Here is a 23,451-nt window from a genome sequence, read left to right on the forward strand (position 1 = left end):
TGTCTTTTGACATCCCCTCTAATGCCTGGTGTCTGTCTCTGCAAATATAACCATGACACCACCCCCCCCTGGGGTGTGACGATCTAAGCTCACAAAGCATTTTCAGGCATGCAGCCTTCACCACCTCAGCATCATTTGGGGAGCTGGGTCTCGCAGCCCAGCAAGCCGCTGACTCTCTCTCCAGGTTTCAGGTGCACGCGTGTGTGAGTGCATGCGTATGCAGACGTGCGGGCTGGAAGGCTTGCTGCTTTTCTTTGAACACAAAGAGCTGAAGTTTCAAAGCAGGTGGGGTGTGGGTTAAACACTGTTCTAAATGGCAGGCCTGCTGTTCGTGGGGAGGGAAAGTGGCCTGAAAGTTTAAAAATAACCTGAACATTATAGACTCCTGTGAATTCTACAGCCCGGAGCACCGTGAGTCTGTGGGTGTCTTACCTGCTGGAGTGCAGGCAGGAAAACAAGTTTGAGAGGCAGGAGGATTTAAATTTGCTGAATCCTCCCGTGGCATGCGTTGGCAGCAGAAGTTTTCATAAAAAAATGAAAACCGGACCTAATAATCAGGATCGATATTCCCGAATGGTAAGACATAGTGCCACCCTCGGATCCCCTGAACATAGGACGCTGGCTGATATTTGGGTCGGCAAGAGTGCAGACCCTCCTTTTCTGCTGCTGGATACCATCTCTCCCTCCCTTTCTTACCCTCCCTTGCTGACCCCTCCAGAGTTTGGCTGATGGCTTTTCTGGATAGCTGCCTGAGACGTCTCCCCACCCCAGGGGGCTCAGCGGCTGGGGCATTTGGGGTAGATTTGGCCATTCATTGAGAAACTAGCAAACGGTGTGTGTAAAACCACATTCATCAATCAGGAGTAGATTGTACACAGCAGCATACCCTCTGAATTTTTAAAAAGTTTTGAAGAGTTTAAACAGCTTGTGAAGCAAGACTCCGTTCTCCTTGGCGTGGCCCGTGCTGCTTGGGGACGTTGCAGTGGGGGACTGGAGCAGCAGGTCAGACGAACAACACCAGCACGTATTGGAACACAAGGCACTTGCGAGTCTGTCGTCCCAGCTGGTGGATCAGTAGTCTCCTGGGATTCGGAGGACAGATATTACTGTTGTCAGTTTTTGCTCACACAGGCATAAACCCAGCCAGGGCTGAGGGGCAAGTCTTGTCTCCTACGCTTGTGACTTTCTTATTCTGAGACCCCCCCCCCCCCAACCCTGGGACCTGCTGTAGTGTCTGGATATTTTCTTGCATCTTGGCACTACATGGGGGTCCGGAAAAATAAGGTGACTAGCCCAAATTTCTCTGAATCATATCAGTGAGAAGCTCCACACTGGGGTGGTTAAGATAATGGAGTTTGGAGTCAAACAGACCTAGGGTTGACTTTCTGCTATGTCCTTCACCACTTTTCTGACCTTGAGGGAAATTATTTAGTTTCTTCCAGTTTTGCTTTTTTACCTGTAAAATGTTGATTAAAATAGTACTTACCACACGGGATTAGTCTCAGAAATGAGGAAAGTAAAGGGCTTAGAGCAGTGCCTTATTAAATAATAAGTATTGAATACCTGTTACAATTAATATTCTTGGCCAGATTGCCTAGACTCATTTTGATAATTATTCTTTATTTGTTTGAGTCATGTCCATTTTTCTCGTTTTCTTTTTTTTTTTTTTAATAGTCCTGGAATTTACAATATCAAACCATGACCCACTGGAGAACAGACATTATTTTAATGAAGGAAAAATAGCATAATAGGAAGCTTTGGGTTATTATATTAATAATACTTGACTACTTCACATCTAGCAGAAATCTTTTGAAGAATGTGACTGAGTGAAGGAGGATTATGTAAAAAAAAAACAAAAAACAAAACGGCGACGACCCAGGACCCAGTCTGTAAGGGAAAGTAGTGTATGAGGAGTGCACCTGTGTGTGTGTGTCTGAGGAGCTGGCTTGTCGAGCGTCTTAGGAGTATTTCAAAATTCCTTTCTTTTGACTGAGCAGTCCATTTCCACCTTTCCCATTTTTAAACGGCACATTAGGAATATTTATAAATCTTCAAGAGAGCTTGTAATTCTTCCCATTTAAATATATTAGGCCTGTCTGAAAGCTCCCAACAGCGTAGTGGATTACTTTATATGTTTATACAGTTGGCAGGCAGACCTTGAGATCAGATCAGTATTAAGTGTGTGTCTTTGCACAAAGACAAAAGTGTGTGTGTGTGTGTGTGTGTGTGTGTCTTCCACATGTCATTCTTTGTAAGGGAAAAAAGTCCAAAGATGACATTTGCCTTTTTGTAGAGATAGAACCAGTTTAAGACTATAGTTGATTTTTTTTTTTTTAAGATTTTATTTATTCATTTGACAGAGAGAGCACAAGTAGGCAGCAGGAGAGGGAGAAGCAAGGTCTCTCACTGAGCAGAGAGCCCAATGCGGGGCCTGATCCCAGGACCCTGAGGCCATGACCTAAGTTGAAGGCAGAGGCTTAACCCATCACACCACCCAGGCGCCCCAAGATTTTTTTTTTGAAGCAGAAGTTTATTCTTCTGTTTCATATTCTGTGAAAAGAGATTTGAAAATATTCTTTATGTGGGGGGTCTGAATGTCTTTTTTTTTTTTAAATAGGTGATTCCCCAAATCCTATTTCATTTATTTTTAAAGAGCAAAGATATTCCTCATAAGAGAGTGAACCCTATAATTTGATGATTGATAAAACGAGGGTGAGGTTATTGTGCTGGTAAAGCTCCTGAGGAGAGTCATCTGATCCCTTGAAGGAGAGGGAGGCACGGGAGGATGAACGTTCAACCCAGAGAGAACAGTAGGAAACAGCTGAACACAGAGCAGAGACTCAGAGTTAGAGCCAGAACGTGTGACAGGAACCCACTAACCAGTTGATGCTAAAACTCTTTTTCACCAAAAAAAATTGCAGGAGACTCCATGCTTCATTTACTGGTGATGTTTTTAGTAAAGGGCTGTTATAATGCAGACACTCCAGGTAATACAATGAAGGGGAAGGTATGTCCTTTACACCTGAGAAGCTTACACCATAGTGAAGAAGATAGGGCAGACATGATTGAGAAGTTAAGTAAGAATTCAGTGGTGAAGTTATACCCATGACAACAATGACAGAAAGTAAACAAGGTGCTGTATGAATGATAGTAAGTTCTGTGAGTTTATAGGAGGTAGAGGTCACAGAATTGACGAGGTTATGGAAGGCTTTGTGGAGGAGGTAGAATGGAACTGAACCACACCTTGAAGGATACCTAGGAGTCAGAGAAGCAGAAAAGAGGAAGGATGCTGGGGGCACCTGGGTGGCTCAGTGGGTTAAAGCCTCTGCCTTCGGCTCCGGTCATGATCCCAGGATCCTGGGATTGGACCCTTCATCGGGCTCTCTGCTTGGTGGGGAGCCTGCTTCCTCCTCTCTCTCTGCCTGCCCCTCTGCCTACCTGTGATCTCTCTGTCAAATAAATAAATAAAATCTTTAAAAAAAAAAAAAGAGGAAGGATGTTCTTGGGTCAGTCTGAATCAGGTGCTCTGAGCAGGAGTGGGTGGGACATGTAACTTTGTTGATACTGTGGTACATTCGAAGATGGTGTTAGAAGGGTAGGTTGAATTCAGATTGTCAGGCTAAGGAGTTTGGCCATTTTTAGGCGTCAAGGAACCACTGAAATTAAGTGGCTGACAAGGGAGAATGATGTCACCTCAGTAGAAACTGGAATTTTTGAAGGGGAGATTGTTTCAAGGGAATTACAGTGAATTCACTTTTAGGCATATTGTGTTTGAGATGGTGGACAGCCCTTAGTTGGACATTTGGATCTGGAAACGAGGTGGAAAAGTAAGGCTGAGACTAGATGTGGAGGCAGGAGGGATGGTTGGAAGTGACCCTGAAAAGAAAAGATGTCAGAGAAAATGAGGGGTTAAGAACAGCCCCCTGGGGGACTCCCACAAAAAAGAGGGGGGAGAAGAGGAGCAGGAGAAGGCAACGGACCGCGAGAAAGTGGGAGGTGGGGTGCTAGAAGAAGGGAACTCTGAGAAGCAGGGGGGTCATTGGTAGCAGAAGCTACAGAGTAGTCAAGGAGAAGAAAGAGGGGGAAACAAGGACCATCGGAGGTCAGTGGAGGTCTGAGTATAGTTTTAGGGGAGGGGAAGGGGCAGAACCAGCACATGGCCTGCCCAGGTGCACATTTCAAAACTGGCCTTAAGTCCATATCATATGGGAATGCCTTATTCACTCTGATTATTTTATACCAGGTGGGTGTAACCAGCTGCTCAGTGTAGGAGAGCGTGGGAGAGAAAGGGTGTGGTGATGGACAGGTGGTGGCTTACTCTGCTGATGATTCCAACCCAAAGAGTCCTGTAAGAGACAAGACTGGTGGGTGTGGTGGGACTGAGTTCCCTTCTCTGGGCCATCAGGGTTCCTCTAGGCTTTGTTTCAGCTGTGAGCTGCTCTTCCTGCTATCGGGACGCTGTCTTCAAGAGTGAAGTGTGGGGGAAGGATTAAGACCAGCAAGTGCAGGTTAAAGCTCAGGCACCTGCTCATCCCCCCCCCCCCCCCGCAGGGATGCCTCCTTTGCTCTAACACCTGACATCATGCCTGACACACGGAAGGTGCTCATTTGATGTTTGCTGAATGAATGAATCAGACTGAACCCACCCAGGCTGAGCAAGCTTTACACTGTGTGGGCTGTATTTTGTTTTCTGAGTCAAGAGGCCAAGGGGGCGGATGGATGGGCGTGTTTCCGTCGGTTGTTCTCACCCTTAGATGCCCATCATCCTCCGCTCACCCCCCACCAGTCAGATCTGGAGCTCTGCAGAGCCGTCCCACTGCTGCACTTGGCCTCAACCAGGAAGCAAGGCTGGACCCAGAGGATGAGTGTTGAGGTGCTGCAGTGGGGCAGTGGGTCTGGGGCTAAACACTGAAGCTCCAAAAGGACTCTCCCCATAAGGGTTAATGTTTGTTAGGCTGAATATATTTGACTCTTGTCCATGTTGAAAAGTGACCTGATGGGAAAAATAAGGATTGAAGGAGTAATACTAGGATTTTTAAGATCCTAGATACACAGAAATGCAATAAACATGCGGTCTGGTTAATCAGTCTCCTGCACCTGGCGTTTCCTCCACAGCCCAGGCTTTTCGTGTTCCATGCTGCTGTTCCCCGCTGCTTCTCGCCACCTCTGGCACCCTCTCTTTCCAAGGATCTCCCTGACTCTTTCCTTTTTCTGGTTGCCTCCAATCAGAGGGGATATCTCTTGTTCTCCCCTTTACTGTGTACACCCTTGGGGTGCACATTATCACTTCTCGGCCTTTTGGCTAAGATCAAGTGTATTGGGGTGCTCATTATGTTCTGCCTCGTATCAGAGCCCTTCATGGGTATGTTTTCCTCCTCGTCTCTCTTCAGATGTAAGCTCTCCGAGGCTTAACTGTGGTCGTGTCTAATTTATCCTGGAGCCTCAGAATCTTGAGAAAAATGCCTGGCACATTAAAAGGGTTAAATGAACATGAAATGGGCTTATGAATGAATGAATAAATAAACAAACATAGATCTGCTCCCAGGTACCAAGGTCTTTGGGCTCTTAGGACTGTGGTCTCTAATGTTTTCCTTTCTTTTCTCTTTCCCCCCATTTGTCTTTCTTTCTTTTTTTTTTTTTTTTTAAAGATTTTATTTATTTATTTGACAGAGAGAAATCACAAGTAGATAGAGAGGCAGGCAGAGAGAGAGAGAGGGAAGCAGGCTCCCTGCTGAGCAGAGAGCCCGATGCGGGACTCGATCCCAGGACCCTGAGATCATGACCTGAGCCGAAAGCAGCGGCTTAACCCACTGAGCCACCCAGGCGCCCCCATTTGTCTTTCTGATCAAGTCTCAGACACTTGTGTTTTCTCTGCTCTTCTGTCCACCCCATAAACACCAAAGTCATCCCTGGGCTGCACGTCCGCCGTCCGCCGTCCGCTTTCCAAAATAGAAAGCTGCCTGATACGTGGTTTGTTTATGTGGTACTGTGGTCATAGCTACCACTGCTGAAATGTATTTAACAAACACGTATGTAGAGCCTGTTGTATGCCAGGTACTGTTCTAAGAGCCTTACACATATTGACTAACTTAATCTTCATAAGAGCCCAGAGACAGGTGGTGTGCTTTCTTTGAAGTTTAACACTTTGGGAGGCTTTCTGGCTCAGGGTCACGCCTCACCTCTTAAAGTCCGAGATCATGCCTTTGCCTGGGCTCTTAAGCAAGGAAAACATTATTTTGACATGCACTATGCTAATAGTGGCCACGGATTGTCTAGAGTCCTGACCTTATTACCAGGAGACCCAGCCCTGCCATTCCCTACCCTTGTGCACTTGGTGCAAAGTCCCCGACCCTTTGCACCTCAGATAATAGAATGTGCCTCACAGTCCTGCAGCAGAGATGCAATGAGATAACATTATCACAGTTGGCACTCAGGAAATATTGAGTTGTCATAAATGAATGGTTTTAAAAACATTTTTTAAGCAAAATTTGCACATCTATAGTTAGCCGGTCGAGTGTTAGAGCTGTGGGGTTTCTCAGGCATAGGTTTGAGAAATGCTGCTTCTAGGGATGGACATTACATAAGGATGTAGAGTTATGTTTTCACCCAAGTAAGGGCTGTAAGGTATTGTGGAAGCCACCAGATTCCCAAGATGTCTGCATCGCCATAACGCTCCTCTGCTCTGCAGTGAATTTGCACATGGTCTCCTGCCAACTTTTTTCTTAAGAACCCACTCCCAAATCCTCTCTGCATTCTGTTCCTTAGAGTTGCTTTGCATAAGAGTCTATTTCTTGGAAAAGCTCAACAGGGGGAAAATAGAACAAAAGGGGCTCTGATAGCTTAACCATAAGCTATAGGAGTGTAACTGGCAGTGGGGGAGGGAGGATGAGGAAGCCAGGCTGGTGGGAGGGGCGCATGCTTTTTGGATGAGGCCAGATTTGCAGACTGCAGTGGCGGGCTGAAATCTCATGCAGAGATGGCTCTGGGAAGAGCTTTATGAATGAGGGTAATAGGACAAGTACTTCTCCACTCATGCTGCTCTTGTCTGTCCAGCTTAGTATAAACTCCTGTGGCCCCTGGTCTGGGGCTGGCGGGGTGGGGTGGGGGGTTCAGCCGACTGGTTTCATTCCCTTTCCAGAGGAGACTGGAGCATACCAGTCACCCTTCCTCCTGCCTGCATTTTGGAGGGGACCCTGGAGGTGAAGGGTTACAGGGTGAACGCTTTGAAATTAAACCATCTGGATGGGATTAATCTAGGAAAGTTTTTCACTTGCTTCCTCAGATCTTTTTGGGTTTCTAGTTTGCAGGCCACTGCTTGCAGAAAAGCATGCCTACAGAAAACCATCTGGTTGCACCATGTTAACCGTGCGTGAATGTGTGTGTGAATGTGTGTGTGTGTGTGTGCATGCAGCGTGTTGACCTTGTGCCCAGTGTGTGCGGATGTACTTTCCAAGTACTGTGATATGGGACAGTTGCAATGTGGTGAAATTTTGGGCCTGGACCTCAACAAAGTCCCACAGGGGAGTAGAGAGCTGGTGACAAGAAATCACCTCTTCAGCATGTCTAGGTTGTGAAGTGTGCTGGGCTGCCAGGTACTGGGCTCACGGCGACGTGTTCAAAAGTGACCAGTAGATGGTGCTCTGACAACAGGGAAATACGGCTACTGTCCCTCATGGGCTTGAAAGGGATTTTAGGAAACTGTTTCCAATCAGAGTTGTGACCATAATACTGATTTTCTGCATTTCCATATGTGGGTCTTTAAGAAGACGTTGGAAGGAGGGACACTTGTTAGGAGAATGCCCACCAAGTTCCCTCATGAAGAGCATTATGGCAATGACCTGACCTCCGTTTTTTTCCAAGGATCCTCCTGGATCTTGAGAGCAGTACATTGTGTTCCTAGCTTAGCTTCTTCCCAGCATGGCCCCAGGGGCATGTGGCTACCGATCAAATTCAATTTGAGGACAGTAAGCATAGGAATCTCACAGGTTTTGCATGATTGTATAGTTTCTTCTCTTGACAATGAACAATTTGGAATTATACTGTTACCATCCACCACAGATTGGACTGGTTATTAGAAAGAGACATATAGTGGCAGTCCGAAGATCTCTTAGAAGCCTAGGGAAAATTACTTAAGGTTTCTGAAGCTCTGCAATTTTCCCATCAAATCAGAATCATCACAACTGGGTTGCCAGGCTGATCTCAGAAATTTGTTGTGAGGTTTTTGTAAACCTCGAAAACTATTGAACACAAAGGAAATATTTTTCAGTCTTTAAATTCTAGCCCTCTGGGGGCTGGGAGAATGGGAGCATTAGAGAGCATGAGAGACATTCTTAGGTCTCCAAGTTCTGAAGAGCTGTGTGTGTGGGGTGGGGGATGGTGTTAGAGATGATGGTGGTGGGAGAATATGAGAGGATGCCTCCATCCCACCATTACTGTCCTTAGATCAAGTCAATTTCCAAAGACTTTCATGCCATCATGTTAGCCTCTTTCCTCTTCGGCTTCTCCCGTCCCTCCCCCCCCCCCTTACAAATTCCCCATTTGTAACTTCCCTACAGAGGTACTTACGCTCTCCAGCATCCTCTCTGTTATTCCCAACCCGTGCATTCCTGTCTCTTCAGGGGGCAAGCCTCAACTCCACTGGGTCTTCACATTTCCAAGTGTAACAGTCTGTCTTGGGAAAACCTAGGTCTTTGAAGAATGACAACAGCCACACAGAACACAGGACACTGTAGAGAGAGGGAAGGGACTTAGTACCGCCTCTCTGCTGAGTGGGTGGCATTGAAGACCCAGATCTGGAGGTTCCAGATCTTACAAAAACCTCTTCCAGGAGCTAAAGCTTAGAGAGCCCTGCTTCCTCTGAGCAGGAACAAACAGGCATACCACTCTGACGCCTGCTAAGGCCGGGACCCAGAAAAAGAGGTGAAGTTGTCCTGTGAGAATAAGGTCTATCAGGCATTCTGGCCCGTAAGGTTATAGAATCTAATTTAGAAGAAGACACATTTTTTTTGTCATCTATTTTGTTCATTTGGCATCCTCAGTGCCAACAGCGCCTGGTGCTCAAAAATATTTATCGGATGATGGATGTGAGTGAATTTTGTGCCGGATTACGATCCTGCCTGAAAGCATGGGTTGATCACTTCTGCAAGCCCTTTCTAATCTGCAGTTCACAGGCTTAGTGAGACAGCCACTTAGGACCCTTGCGAATGACTACACAGGCTGATGGGGCCCCGTGGGGCACAATACTGCCTCCCCTTTCACTTCTGATGAGGTATCCAGACAGAAAAGGTCCCTCCAGTTAAGGGAGGTAGAATGACAGAGTAATGTGTAATCAAAATCCTAATTAGAGTGGACACACCTTGCATAGTCACCTGGCCTGAAATGGGCTGCCCCAAATCTAGAGGTCAACATGCCGCCCCAAGGGCAGCATGGACACCACCATTCATTTGGAATTTCCAGGACCCAGAGGATTTCCCATGTACACATTTCACATGCACATTCACACAGACCTGTGTCAGTGCTCACGTGGCCTTGCCCACACATAGGCACATATACATAGGAACACACGTGCCTCTCACTCAGATGTCATCACCCTTCCCATCAGTTAATCTCTCACACACACAGACACTGCCTTTCACACACGTGAATCCACACTCACCCATGGTTTCCAGCCTCCGGGTTTTGGTCAGACTCTTTGTTTCCTTCCTCGGCTGCCCCCTTCCCCTTCTCTAACATTGCTCAGGTGGGGAGGAGCTGGATAGAGCTGTGTATTGAGCCTAGGACTGTAAAAAGGAGGAAAGTGTAGACATGGCTGGTCCTGTGCTCAGTTCAAACCACTAGTCACCTGTGGAGAAGGGCTTGGTCACCAAACCTAGGGACTCTTTCTCCGGGTCTCGGAGTCCACCTTTCCCATTTACGCAGCTCAGATACTAATTGGTTTTTCTTTCTTCCTTAATGGAGTGGGTTTCAGGAAGTCAGTGGAGCGGATTTGTGGGTAGAAGATAGGGGTGGGAGGATTCCCCCTGATTGCTAACATTTGGGGGGAAAGGTAGTTATAGCCCCAAACTCACCATCTATGGCCCCAGTATCTGGATCACTCTGCCAGAAATGGATGCGCAAGGCTCCACGAGAGCTGAGCCCAAGAGGCCGCCCCAGATCGCATTTGCAGGGGGAGGGCAGAAGCTCCCACGCGGAGCTGGCACCCACACCAGAGTGCGGAGCCCCCAGAGGTCCTAGCGTGCCTCGCAGGGCCTGCGGGTTGCTAAGTGGGGAGGTGGGGAGAGAGTGCTGCCTTCTCCGCGGAAATCCCTGGGCAGCGTTCCTTGGAGACTGGGAGGTGAGGAGGAGCAGCTACGCGGCCCCGGTGCGCGGCGCGCAGGGCTCAAAGGCTTCGACTACCCTCCGGGGCAGGCACTGTGCGGGGCACAGCACCGGCGGTCGCCTCGGCGGGGACGGCAGGCGCGAGTGCGTGCGCGCGCGCGTGTGCGCCCCCGCCGGGCCTGGGCTCGGCTCTCTTGTGGGGACTGTGCCGCGCTGCCAGCTGCGCCCGCCTCTCTTCTCTCGGCATTACTTGGGGACACTCTGCAGCGGCGGCCCCCTGCCCTCTGGCTAAATAAATCTATAAGCCAAACCAGCCTCGCTCGCCAGGCCCCTGCAGCCGCGGTCGGCCGGGGTCCTTCCGGCTCCATCCCCGCCCCTCCTGTCCCCGCCGGCCCCGCCCCCGCTTCTCCTGGCTCTCCGGCGCGCGCCTCGCAGCGCCTCTGCGCTCCGCTCGCTCTCCCCTCCTCGCCTTCCCCTTTCCTTCCCCACGTTCTCCTCTGCTTCCCCCGAGAGTGGGGCTGTCCGGGTGGCAGAAGAAACCGAGCCGTTCCGGAGGAAGTTCGGTCCTTGGTCAACTCCCGTGCCAGGCCACCGCTGGGCTCGCCTGCAACCTGTTCCTCCCTCGCCCCGGCGCTCGCCCAGGCGCTTGCCCGCCCGCCCGCTCCCGCTCCCGCTCCCGCCCTCGCCCCGGCGCAGCCGCGGATCGCTGTTGCATGCTGATCCGGGGAGGCGGTGGCGGTGGCGGCGGCGAGCGCTCCGGCAGGATGCTGGCACTCGGGCTTCGCTGCTCTCTGGATCCTGCTCAACTTCTATCCCAAGCGCAGGAGCTTTGAAGTCGTTTGTCCCTCTCCGGCTGGATTGACTTCTTATTTTGATATTTTGGGCGTTGCGGTTTGCGCAGGAACCTCAATACCGCTCTCCCCCTCCCTCTCTGTCAACCTTTGGATGCGTCTGTGCTGGCAGATTTAAAGACCCAAGTCTCGGCTGTGGAATTTCTTAGATGGACTTGCTGGGGCTGGCGTTACAAAGCATGTCACCGTAACCCCATCCTTTTTTTTTTTTTTTTTAAGTTCTTTTGTTTTTATTCCCCCCCCCACCCCCAATAAATCACCAAACTGTTACCTAGCGGGCCGGTGCCTGCCTCTCTTCCAGAACTAGGTGGTGCGTCTGCCAGAAGATGAGCTATGTTTGAGGAGCAGCCTACTCCACCCCTCTCCTCTTCAGTCCCCGAATGCCACCACACACTGGCATTTTGAGAGAAAAAAAATTGCCTTCAGAAACTGAGCACCCCCAAGCCCTCCCCCCGTTTTTCTCCTCCTTGAGGAATGGAGCTTCGCAGAGGTTGTATTTAGATTCAACAGTTCGGAGCGGCGGGGCTGCTGCTGCCGCCTCTTCCAAGAGCTCGCGAGGCTCCCCGGAGGCGGTGGTCCCCGCGCTCGTCCGGATGCGGCTCTGAGTCTCCGTGTGTCTTTCTGCTTGTTGCTGTGTGCGGGTGTTCGGCCGCGATCACCTTTGTGTGTCTTCTGTCTGTTTAAACTTCAGGATGGCTCGCTTCGGGGAGGCGGTGGTCGGCAGGCCGGGGTCGGGCGATGGAGACTCCGACCAGAGCAGGAACCGGCAAGGAACCCCGGTGCCGGCCTCGGGGCCGGCGGCCGCCTACAAGCAGTCGAAAGCGCAGAGGGCGCGGACTATGGCTTTGTACAACCCCATTCCTGTCCGGCAGAACTGTTTCACCGTCAACAGATCCCTGTTCATCTTCGGAGAAGATAACATTGTCAGGAAATACGCCAAGAAGCTCATCGATTGGCCATATCCTTTCTTGCCCACCATAACTCCCCTCTCCCCCTTTGCATTTCTTTGGGTAAGGGGGGAAATCTAGCGTGGGATTTATGCCCCATCCTCTTCTTGGTGCCAGTTTGCCCCTTTGCTGAAATGCACTCTTTACTCCGGTGTGCCTAAGGGGCAAGCTTGGTGCTGTAGAGGCCAGTGTGTGCACTAGTGCTTTTCAAGGTAAGACTTTTGGTTTTTGATTTTTCCTATGTGGAGCTCTGTATCGTCCCTGAGTGTGTGGTGTTGCTGTGTTTGCCCCTTTCTGGGCTGGGCTTTGTCTGATTCCCAGGCCCCCAAGGCCCTTTACATAGAATGGGCTGCCCCTAATCTTATGGTTTTCTTTCATACTCACTCCCCCCTTTCCTCCCTCAAAGCCACCCCTTCTATCCCCATCCCCACCAGCTGGGGAGACATCCTCACTCTGCCCATGGGGAAGTCAAGGCTCCCTGGGGGATTTATCGTTTCAGAAGCTTCAAGAGTCTGGGCCAAAACCCTGTAGACAAATAGACAAATGGATAAATAAAGCAGCCATTTGGCTGGGGATCCAGCTAACTCTGGGGACTGAGTTTAAGTTCCACGGAGAGTGGAGTGAATGAATGTGTCAGCGGAGGCAATCTCTAATGATACAGCCCAGACGGCTCAGAGTTGGAGTTCTCTTCTCAGCCAAAGAAGAACAACAGCTCATCAGAGCTCTTCGTTTTCTTAGTCTGGGGTTGGGTGCCCCCCCCCCCCCAATGCTTGACCCAGCTGAGCGCCCAAGATTCAGGTTGATCGGTTGGGCCTGAATTCTTCAGCTGAGGGCTGCATCAGCCGAGCCCAGGGGTGTGCAAGCAATCTGTCTCTCCCTACCTCCAAAGGAACTGCTCTCCACAAAGAGCTGGTGGGGGCGGCTCTGAAGGTGGCAGTGTCAGGGTGAACAGGCATCCAAGGAGCCTTTGCAGGCTCAATCAAGTGCACCAAATGCAGCCTGCTGATTAGGCATCTCGCTGCCTTGTTCTTCACTAAGGATTTGGGCATCTGGCAAGGTCTTTAGGAATTGTGGGTTGGTGGGTGTGGGGAGGGTGCTTGGTAGGAAGCAAGCCAGGGGGGTGGTGTTAAATATGGGGGTAGGTTTGGAGAAATGGGACTTTGATGCTTATGAAAAGACATTTCTCGGGAAGGATGCACCTGCAAAGGAGGCCCCTCCTCTTCTTCTCCATCCTCCTCCTTCCCCACCCCCACCGTCCAGGTGTGCAGCAGCGAGGCAGCTGGAGCTGCATTGGGTCTCTAGTATCAGCGAGGCACGTGGCTCGCTTCCCCCAGGGCCTGGGCATCTCCCTACTACCCCCACCCCAGTCTCTGGCCTTCCCCTCCTTCCTCCCTAGTTCCCTGCCTCAGCAGCACTGCCATTGGCTGGCGCGTGGTGCTTCTAGGCAGCACCCCTCATTAGAAACGAAGGAGCATCTCTAAGCAGATATTCTTCCTGCTGCTGCTCAAATCCTCCCACAACCACCCCTGGCTGGGCTTCCTCTCTCCTCCTCTCTGCACTCCCCTCCTCCTCCCGCCCCCACAGAGTGATTCGGGGTCACTCCGTGCCCGCCGGAGTTAAACGCGTCTAGGGTGGGGGTACTGGGGAGGAGGAAGGGTCCGGTCCCCGCAGTCCCGCCGGCCGGTGTGCTGCACAAAGCGGACAGATCTCATTATGTTGCACGCTGCGGCTGGGCTGCGAACAGTCCTCTGCTCAGAGCTCTGCCGATTTCTCCAGCGGGGCCCCCTCCCCCAGCCGCCTCGTACAATTCTCTAAAATTCCCACCTTCCAGGTGCTGCCTTACTGTGCCCCTCTCTTAGGGACATGCTTACTCAGGCGCCCTCTGGTTTCATTGCGGTAGACAAAGCCGCCCAGCCACGCCGCGGGTGGCAAAGTGTGCCAGCAGCCATCGTTGGCACCTAGGACAGCGCCAGCGAAACTCCCCAGGCGTCCGCTGCTCCGGCGCTCTGGGCCCTTCCGGCCGGGCGGGGGCTCCGGGGCGGGGAAATCCAGCGCGGTTCAGAGACCGGGAGACCACGCGGTCGGGCGCTTTTCACGGTTTCTCTTCCGCGGCAAAGACCTCGCCTTTCTACCAGGCGTTGCGAGCGCAAGGTGCCACAGTGGTTTTCACCCCGCCCTTTCCTTGTCTTTGGTCCTCATGGCCCAAAGAGAGCCGCAAGAGAGAGTAGGGAGTTGACTTCAGCATCATGCTGGGTGCCTGGGCTGAGAACCGGCCCCGGGGGTCTCTTCTGTCCCCGTAGCTGGAAGTTTCCCAGCGGTTCCGCAGCACGTAGGCTGTTGTAACAGTGTTCAGAGAACATCTGCTAAGGTGTGTAGAGGAGCCCGATTGGAAAATTTAAAATACACCATGTTTGCTTTTTTTTTCCTCTTCGCTGTGCAACGTGACTGACTGACAAATCTATGTTGCCTCTGGTGGTGACCATGTGGAAACATTGCGCTTCTGTGGGTTCTGCATTTTCTCCCCAATACTGCATCTGAGATCCTAGACTCACTTTCCGTCCTACCTAGACATCCAGCTTCCGGAAAGCTCTCCCTTTTTCTTCCTGGGAGTCAGCGAGCATTGGTTACCAGGAAACTTGGGAACCTGGCAGAGTTCATATCCCAGTTTCTTCCCTGGCTCTGTGACCTTGAAAAGTTACTTCCTTACTTTGCGACTCAGTTTCCTTGCCAGTAAAATGAGGGTGATAGTCCTGAGTTAGTGGGAGAATTAAATGACCTAAAATACGTTGGGTTCCTAAAACATTGCCTAATTCCCCAGTAAACACTAGCTATTATTTTAACGGGGTCCTTCAGAAATTTCAGTATGCCTGAAGGGAGGGGTCTTAGTTCTAGGTCAACTAAGTCTTCTAGGTTTTTGCCTCTCAAACAGAGCAAAGAGCAACATCCCCATCACCTGGGGGCCTGTTAAAAATTCACAACCCTGTTAAAAATTCAGAGCCCCACTTGAGATTTTAGTGAATCAGAATCTGCATTTTAATAAGTTCCCAGGTGGTTAGTATGGACATTAAAGTCTGGGGAGTACTTCTCTACTGTTTGTTAAGGGCTGGATATTTGGAAAAAAAAAAAAAAAAGGAACATTGTTCAGGGTATGGGTTAAGACCGCCAGCTTTGAACTGACATATGAACATATAACATGCTTGAGGACTTTGATTATCTGTGCACTGTGTCTTTGAGGCATATGCATCTTTTATGGGCTGTAGAAAGTCACTGTGGAGCTAGGGGGAAATGAGCATTTCTGTGGGCTATGTTAGCTTTTCTTCATACTGCATAATACTGGTCTTTAACAAATTGGCCTGAAAAGATCAGTTCAGGGAAAGGAATTATTTAATTTATACTTGTAGGACCCTCTAGCTTGGGTGGGCCGGAGGGTCAATCTTTTCCAATTATTTAATAGGGAAAGTCTAGTTCCTATGGAAAGAAATGCCCAAGATAACCCAGATTTGGCATGAAACATGGTGGTAAGTTACAGCCCACTCTGAATGTGTTTCATTTTTCTTGGAAGCTACATCTGCATAGGGAGATAATTTTATTTTCTTATGGCACTCTTTTCTGCAATGGATACCGTAACCTTTTTGCAAATGCTAATCGGATTTAAAATGTGATATTACATTTTATATGATGCCGCTATTTCTTTCTTGCTCATCTAATAGATATAATGACAAGAGGATTCTTTTTCCCTCAGGGAGTTGGCTGCTCTGATGGTCCTCACAGGTTCACTGTGCCGTAAGCTTACCAGTTCTCACTCTTCCATGCCCAGGCTGAGTTAACTCTGTGGACACATGCAAAGCCTCCCTCATGGTTTGTGAGATGCCCCACACTTGTTGGCGTTTTTTTAAGGTCAGCAGATGAGGGGAGGAAATGGGATATCTGATTGGGGAACTCGTGCCCTTGATGGGGAGCAGGAGAGTCCCCCCAACCCCCGTCGCGCCACTATGTGGGTCTTCTCAGGAGGGGATCGCATGTTTCATGCAGAAATGTACAAGGTCTGGAGTAGGAAGATCAAATGTGTTTGCAGCCACTGAGATGTTGAAAGCTCATTATGATGAACTTGTAGATATTCATCCATGATTTCTTGCTGCAGAGCATTTCACTGTAGCCTCAAAGGACTTTGGCTCTGAGTCAGAGGTTATGTGCTTTATTATGGCGAATTTCCCTTTGTGAATTGCCTATTTATTTTGGAGGGTTTTGGTGAGGATTATTGAAAGCTTTAGTTCTCACATCTCCCATTTTGGCATAAACTTTTCTCCTGCTCTGGTTGCCTGTAAGTATACAGAACCTTGCAGGATAGTAGACTGTAATCTTGGCAAGAATTTCAGGTTTGATGTAAGCTAATGGATCATGAGTCAGAGGGCCTTGATTAGGGCAGAGGGTGGCAGCTAACAAGGACAAAGTCTGTAATTATATCCTATGATCACATCATGCAGAAAGACTCTGCATCTTCTGTGTACCTGGGCACAGATGCAGACAGCGAAGCCAATAGTGGCTGTAACTTGCCTTGCGGCTGCTGGAAAAAGGTCTTCATTTTCTGAGGCTCCCAGGACAGTCTCCAAATTGTCCATTGGCTTTGTCTTTGAAATGAGGTGTGGGTAACATTTCCTCTGGAAACCAGGCTTTGACTTGTTGTGGGGACCAGTTGTAATTGGGATGCAGCCTGGAAAGCAAGCTGGAGTGAAGGAGTTTGACAGAAATGAAATAACTGAAGGATGGAGACAAAAATCCCTTGGACGTGCTAGTGTTGTCTGTTGGTTTGCATGTCACCATTTCTCCGCTTCCCTCCGCTTGCTTTCCCTGCAGTAGGTGGGAGGCACACTACGAATTAGAGGAGGAGGGGGAAATAATGAGAACAGGTCTTTTGATCTTCTGAGAGATCCAGACTTTGGAATTATTAGTTCCATCCAGAACTGCTGATCTCTTTTTAGCTGCTGCTGTACAAGACGTAGGGTTTCTTCCCCCTCCAACTCTGCCGCTTTCCCCCTACTTTATAGGAACATCTGGTTTCCTTCCATCTTCATGTTCTTAGTTAAAATAGAACAGAGCCAAGATTTGCTAAGCTATCTGAACTCCTGCAAACCCTTGACTCCTTGGGTCCCACCAGCAGCCCAGTCGCCTTCCTTTCGTTGTTTGCAGATCTGCCTTGGAAGCTGCAGGTCTCCGAAGCCCCGCCGTGGAAGCCAGCCACCAGAGGCCCCTCTGCTGATCTTAGTTTGCTTATCGATGACCACACACACGTTAAAGAGGGAACTTGGACGTGACCGTAATGAATACCCTTTTATTCAAGGAGAGAGATTTCTCTTTGTGCAGTTCTCTGTCCTTTTTCCACCTCTCTTTATTTCTCCCTCTCTCATTTTTAGGTTCAGCCTTTGTGAATAATTCATTATATGTGTGGGTTTTCCCTAGGGTTTTTAGAAAAAGGAAGGTGACTTGTCTTCCTCTTGGATACAAGCAGGGTCTCTTGCTGAGGACCAGCTTCACAGATTGCCTTTTCCCTCTGTGTCTGTTTGTTGCCGTGGGACTAGGACACTGGAGAAAGGTAGCAGGGGAGGGGGAGAGCTCTCCTGTTACATGCTTTTTCCTGCTGCTTTTAAAATGACTGCCTCCTACCCAGTCCTGGTACATTTGGGTGCCCCATAAATATGCAGCTACTCCCCTCTATTCAGAGAACATGTTTAACTAGAAGATATTTGTGTCCCCAAGTCTTTGTCGCTCTGAAGGCTCTTGTCATCCCAGGTCTTCATGCTAATAAGGGCTGAGCCGCAGAGCCAAGGAAGCTTCTGTAAATGTTTCTTTTCAGACTTTAGTGGGCGTTCACATAGGAAATTGAAGGGGTGAGCAGCCACTGAAATTAACGTGTACCACTCCCCACTACTTCGGCTGTCATCAACACGATGTGGCTTTTAAAGAAGCCCCTTTCAAGGAGGGATAAAACCACCAGTGACCAGTGCTAGTACCTCCCTTCCCAAGGGTTCTGGACCTGCCCGGAAGGGGCTTACTGGCATGCTCCCACCGTCACTCAAATTTAAGGACAGAAAGTACTGCACGGAGTTTTTTGGCTTCTCCAGTTGTAGTGGTTGGTCTCTTACGTGTCAGTCCTACTTTAGGGAGATGTCTGTGGTGTATTTTTGCTCACTGCCTAGCCCAGGTACGTTCACTTCACTTTCCATTCCCTGTATCCTTGGCTGGTCCTTGGATATAAAGTCCGAGGAGCCGCCCCCATGTCACCATTTCTGGAAGCCAAGGGGCAGCCAGAAGGTGTGTCCTTAAGAGGGAGAAATGGGCCAGACTAAGGAGAACGGCACTGAATGACTAAAAAGTGTCAGTTATCCAAGACACTGGCAGAGCAGTGGGTCCTTCTTAGGAGCGTCTTTTTTTATTGTATTTTGGGTTCCAAATTTGTAGGGCTAAGCAGTTCTACTCTTAGTCCTCTTGAATATTTAAAAAAAAAAAAAAAAAAAAAAAAAAGGACCCGTTTTTAAAGCAGTAGAGCTCATCCCTAAGGCGGGTGGGCAGAGCCTGGGAATGTGACTGCCTCCAGGCTAGGCTTCAGCTCCAGGCTCCTGTGGTCCAGCCAGGGAGGGGCTTCCGGGAGAGGCCTTGCTAGTGTCGCCTATGCCAGGTGGGGTCTTTCTGCCTGTGGGTGGTTGATTTGGATTGCTCTTGCAACTCTGCATTCTGTTGGGGCTGTGTTTTTTGCTGGATGTGGTGGTGCTGCATTGGTACTGCATCTGTTCCCCTCATCCCTAAAGAATTTGGAAAGCCTGTGTCAGATGTATGCCTTCGCTTTCTGAAGGCTTCTGTCATTAAAGCCAGGAGTGGGGCGTCTGTATGATCCTCTCCCCTTTAGAGAAGGTATGAAGAGGATGTGGGTGGGTCACAGATCAGTGGGGAGAGGAAGAAAAGCTCTGACTAATGTCAAGAACGGAGGCTCAGACACTAGCACAATTTCTGTGGCTGAGAGGCAAGGCACGGTGTGTGCCTTATCCACCCAGAGAGGCTCTGCAAACCAGGACTGGGAGGAAAACTAGCCCTCACAAGCTTTTCTCCACCTGTGACATGGCTGTATGTTTGAAGTGTTTCAAACTTTCGGTGCCTCTTTCTCAGTTTCCACACCATCGTCTCCTGGGACTGGTCAGAGTCAAAAAGCATGAAATGGATTTTCAGCGGTCACTCATCAGCATCCTGGCAATTTCCAGCTGTGTGCTGTTGGCAACTGTTTCGCTACTATTTTGTCAATGACTGTGCCTTCCAGAAGGTGACGTCTATTAGCATCAAAGCTAATTCCTCAGTTAGTCTCTCTGTGCTGAAGTCATACCTATGCACTCCCCACTTCATCTGCATCACTGGGTTCTGAAGCTTCGTGGGGCTCAGAATCTCCTGAAGGGCTTATTAAAATACAGATCTCTGGACCTTCCTGCCAGATTGGCCGATTCAGTAGGTCTGAAGTAGGGCCTGGGAATGTGCATTTGTCACAAGTTCCCAGGTGATGCGAATGCTGCTGGCCTCAGAGCCATCTTCCGAGAACCACTGTTTGCCATGGTTTTGTTGCCTGCACAGCAGTGCCTTCAGAGAAGGCCAGTTTTGCAGTCGTAGGGGAGAGAACCCCCATCCCCAACTGTGCTCATCTCTCAGCCTGAAGCCTTGCCGCGACCTTTGGGTTCAGGTAGTGAGGGTTCAAGACTTTACCATCCAAATGCACATGCTCTTGGGAGCCGGGATATGTTAGCTGCTACATGGCACTAACACCGTGTAACTGAAAACAGGCTCTTCTGAGAACTGGCACAGGACACGCCCCTAATTAATTTCTGTACCTAGTGCAACCCTGGCTCACGGCGAGCAGCGGGGACAATTTCATTAGATGATTTCATTAGGTGGTTACTACTAGTCAACAGAAAGCCTCACTGAAGCATCTCTTATGTGCTTCGTGTTGCACTGACCTGGACCTGTAGGACCAGAGGTGGCCCCAGCGTGGGGAGAGGAGGTTGCTAGGAGGCAGTGAGGGCACTGGATAGCTGGTGGGGTCACTACATGCAAATTTGGAAGTTGGAAAAGACGAGCTTCAGGATCTAGCTGGGGATCACTCCAGTTTCTGTATGACCTGACACGAACTGTGAAAAAAGCACACGGTATTTGTTATCTGGCATTTTATTATACAGAACGCTTTATTAATTGGCACCCAGAGACCTATAGTGTAATAACAATTGAGATTTGTTCTGACGGCCCCCAGGCACCACGAAATGCCATAGCACTTTCGGAATATCGCCAACGAAGCATTTATTACATCATGTTCAACATGGTTTGAATGGTGTGGGCGCGTTATTGTTCAGAGCTTTTGCAAATTATAATCCATATTGATTATTTAAAGTAGCTCTTTATCACTTTTTTTTGTTAAATTAATCAAAGTGTTCTTCTCTAGCTACACCAGATAACAGAAGAATCCCTGCATTATTCTAGAAATCAATTCTTTTCAGCTCTAGAAATACTCTAGGGCCTGAAGATGAATTCTAGACAATTATCATATTGTCAGGTGGTGATCAGAACAAAGTCTCTCTCTCTCTCTCTCTCTCTCACACACACACACACACACACACACACACACACACATATATATATATATATATATTTTTTTTTTTAATGGATTGATAGCTCAGCAAACTTTGGCTTCACTGGGCAAATTCTCCAGCTTGTAAGCTGGTATTACGTCTGACTGAGTCTGCGTGTGTCTGGAGGTTGTCATTGAAAATGGGACATCAGGATTTACAAGAGAGTCTCTAATGGGCATCTCAGCAAGAGGTTGACAGATTCTCTTCTTCCTTCCCCAGCCGGACTGAATTATCCAACTTTAGTGCCCTGGGTCGTTTCCAGGTCCTTTTATACTTGTCCCATCTCTTTTCTCCTTGATCAAGGTCAGGGGATGCTTCACTTGGAACTCTTCAATTGCGGGCTGATTGTCTTTAGATGGTCCCATTATGGAACTTTACAGGCAGGAATGACCCTAGTGGCCATCTTGATGACATCTAGATGATTCTTTTTGGAGGACTGGGACAGCCTCGTCCTCTAGTACAGTGTTTATTTGCTTTCTATACTGGGATCACAAATTTTACTGAAATTTGATTGGTGCTATGCACCCTTCTTTCCTGGAAAAAAAAATACACATAAAATTTGCATTCAGTTTCAGGGGATCCATGGATTGCAATGCTGTGTTAGAAAGTTCCCACATTCTGGGATGTTGGGATGTTGAACCATCGGGCATAGGGACTCCGGATCCAGCATCATATCCCTTAGCTGCAAGCACTACAGAAACTCCATGTGAACGAGCTACAGAGATACATTTGCACTAGTGCATCAGCCAGACTGCCGTGGTAAAATACAGACATTCTAACCAATGAGCATTATGTCAATAGAGGAGCTCTTTCTCCATCTCCCTGATGGGTGGCCATCAAGCTTCCAGTGATGGGGTGCTCTTGTCACTAAGGTGTAGGACATTGAAATACTCTTTTGTAGAGCTTTCACCTGATTGTTTTTATTTTTCCTGTTACTGTTCTATAAAGCAATATAAACCCAGTCATTTATTCACTTCTCATTCACTTAAGGTCCTATGGCACTGATTATTGCGGCAGACCAGAACTTTCTGGGCTGATGGTTATATGTTTTTATCTGGGCCAACTAATGTAGTCGCCTGTAGTCACATGTGGCTCTTGAGCACTTGATAGGTGGCTGTCGTGACTGAGTACTAAATTTTAAGTTGCATTTCATTTTAATTAATTTAAATTAAATAGAGACATATGGCTAGTGGCTAAGATAAAGGACCGTAGGGGTAGAGAGAATAGATAATGACTCAGGAAACCTAAGTACTTGTCTGGGTTCTGTGATTTGTTTGCTTTATAACTGGGCAAGGTTTCCCTATCCTGGTGTTCAGGGCTTCCTGTGCTTTACTCTACTTCTGGGGGCAACTGTAATCACCTTCTTTTCAGCTATTCTACTGGGCTGCTAATGTTTGAAGGCATCAGCTTCTCCTAGGCCTCCCTGCCAGTGCACTTACTGCTCCCATTGCCTGGAATGTCTTCTCCCCAACCCCCAACTTCCCCTGGCCCCGGCTTTAAGACTGTAGTTAGTAGTCACTTCCTCCATGAAGACTTCCTTGATTTCTCTTGGCAGATTAAGACCAACTCCCTCCTCTGTACTTCCGTAGGGCACCTGGTTTATTACTTCAATGTAACACTTACCATATAGATTTAGTATTGGTTTAAATCCCTGGAAGGGGGTGCCTGGGTGGCTCAGTGGGTTAAGCCTCTGCCTTCGGCTCGGGTCATGATCTCAGGGTCCTGGGATCGAGTCCCGCATCGGGCTCTCGGCTCGGCAGGGTGCCTGTTTCCTCCTCTCTCTCTCTCTGCCTGTTTCTGCCTACTTGTGATCTCTCTGTGTCAAATAAATAAATAAAATCTTAAAAAAAATAAATAAATCCCTGGAAGGGAGTGGACAGTATTTATTAGTTTTTTAATTACTAGAACATAGATCAGTACTCATTAACATTGGCACATTTGTTTAACTGGAGACAGTTTTTTAAATTGCTTTTTCCTTTTTAAAGAAATGGCATTGTACTTCAGACTTGACTTGAGGTCGCTTGCCGTCAGCAATAAACCCTGGATCTTTTATATGAATTGGTGACAGAATTAGCTTTCTCTCACTCCGTTCTCAATTTAATTTTTGAGTCTAAATTCAGGACTTTATATTTATTTCAAGTACGTTTTATCTTTTGGTGCAACAGTCCCTTCTTATAGAGATCCTTTACAAGCGGGGACAGGGAACTAACATTCAGTGGGCATTCATCAAATTTCAGATTCTGCATTTATCTAGCTATCTGAGAGGGAGAGTGTGTCCAACATGTTCAAGAGCAAGGAGGGACACGTGGGAGAGGAAGAGAGAGAATATCAAGCAGGCTGCACGCTCAGGGAAGAGACCAATGCTGAGCTTAATCTCCCGACCCCGAGATCACAACCTGAACCAAAATCAAGAGTTGGACACCCAACTGACTGAGCCACCCAGATGCCCCAAGACTCTCTACATTTAAACAAAACAACCATGCAGTGAGATAACTATTATCCCGATTGTAAATACAGAAAAACAGACTATAGAAGATTAAATCACTTGCCCGAGGTCACCACTAGTGGACTTGAGCTGCAGTGGTCTGACTCCAGAATTTAAGTGATTTCTACTACATATTGTCTTCAGCCTTTGCTCTTTAGTAAGTGAGATCTCTGCTCGGAGCTCTATGTCCTCTG

At 48.5% G+C, this 23,451-nt stretch overlaps 1 protein-coding gene across 6 annotated transcripts in view; it reads left to right on the forward strand.

The window, feature by feature from the left end:
• Window positions 1-23,451, forward strand: part of CACNA1E (calcium voltage-gated channel subunit alpha1 E) — a 497,661-nt gene that overhangs the window by 167,995 nt on the left and 306,215 nt on the right. For all 6 annotated transcript variants that reach the window (XM_082701733.1, XM_082701731.1, XM_082701735.1 and 3 more), the window contains one exon: window positions 11,860-12,125. In XM_082701733.1, the coding sequence (XP_082557859.1) occupies window positions 11,860-12,125 (266 nt within the window). The remainder of the gene's footprint in view (window positions 1-11,859; window positions 12,126-23,451) is intronic.

This window comes from Mustela nivalis (genome assembly GCF_964662115.1).
Source record: "Mustela nivalis genome assembly, chromosome: 16".
In the NCBI taxonomy this organism is placed as follows: Eukaryota; Metazoa; Chordata; class Mammalia; order Carnivora; family Mustelidae; genus Mustela; species Mustela nivalis.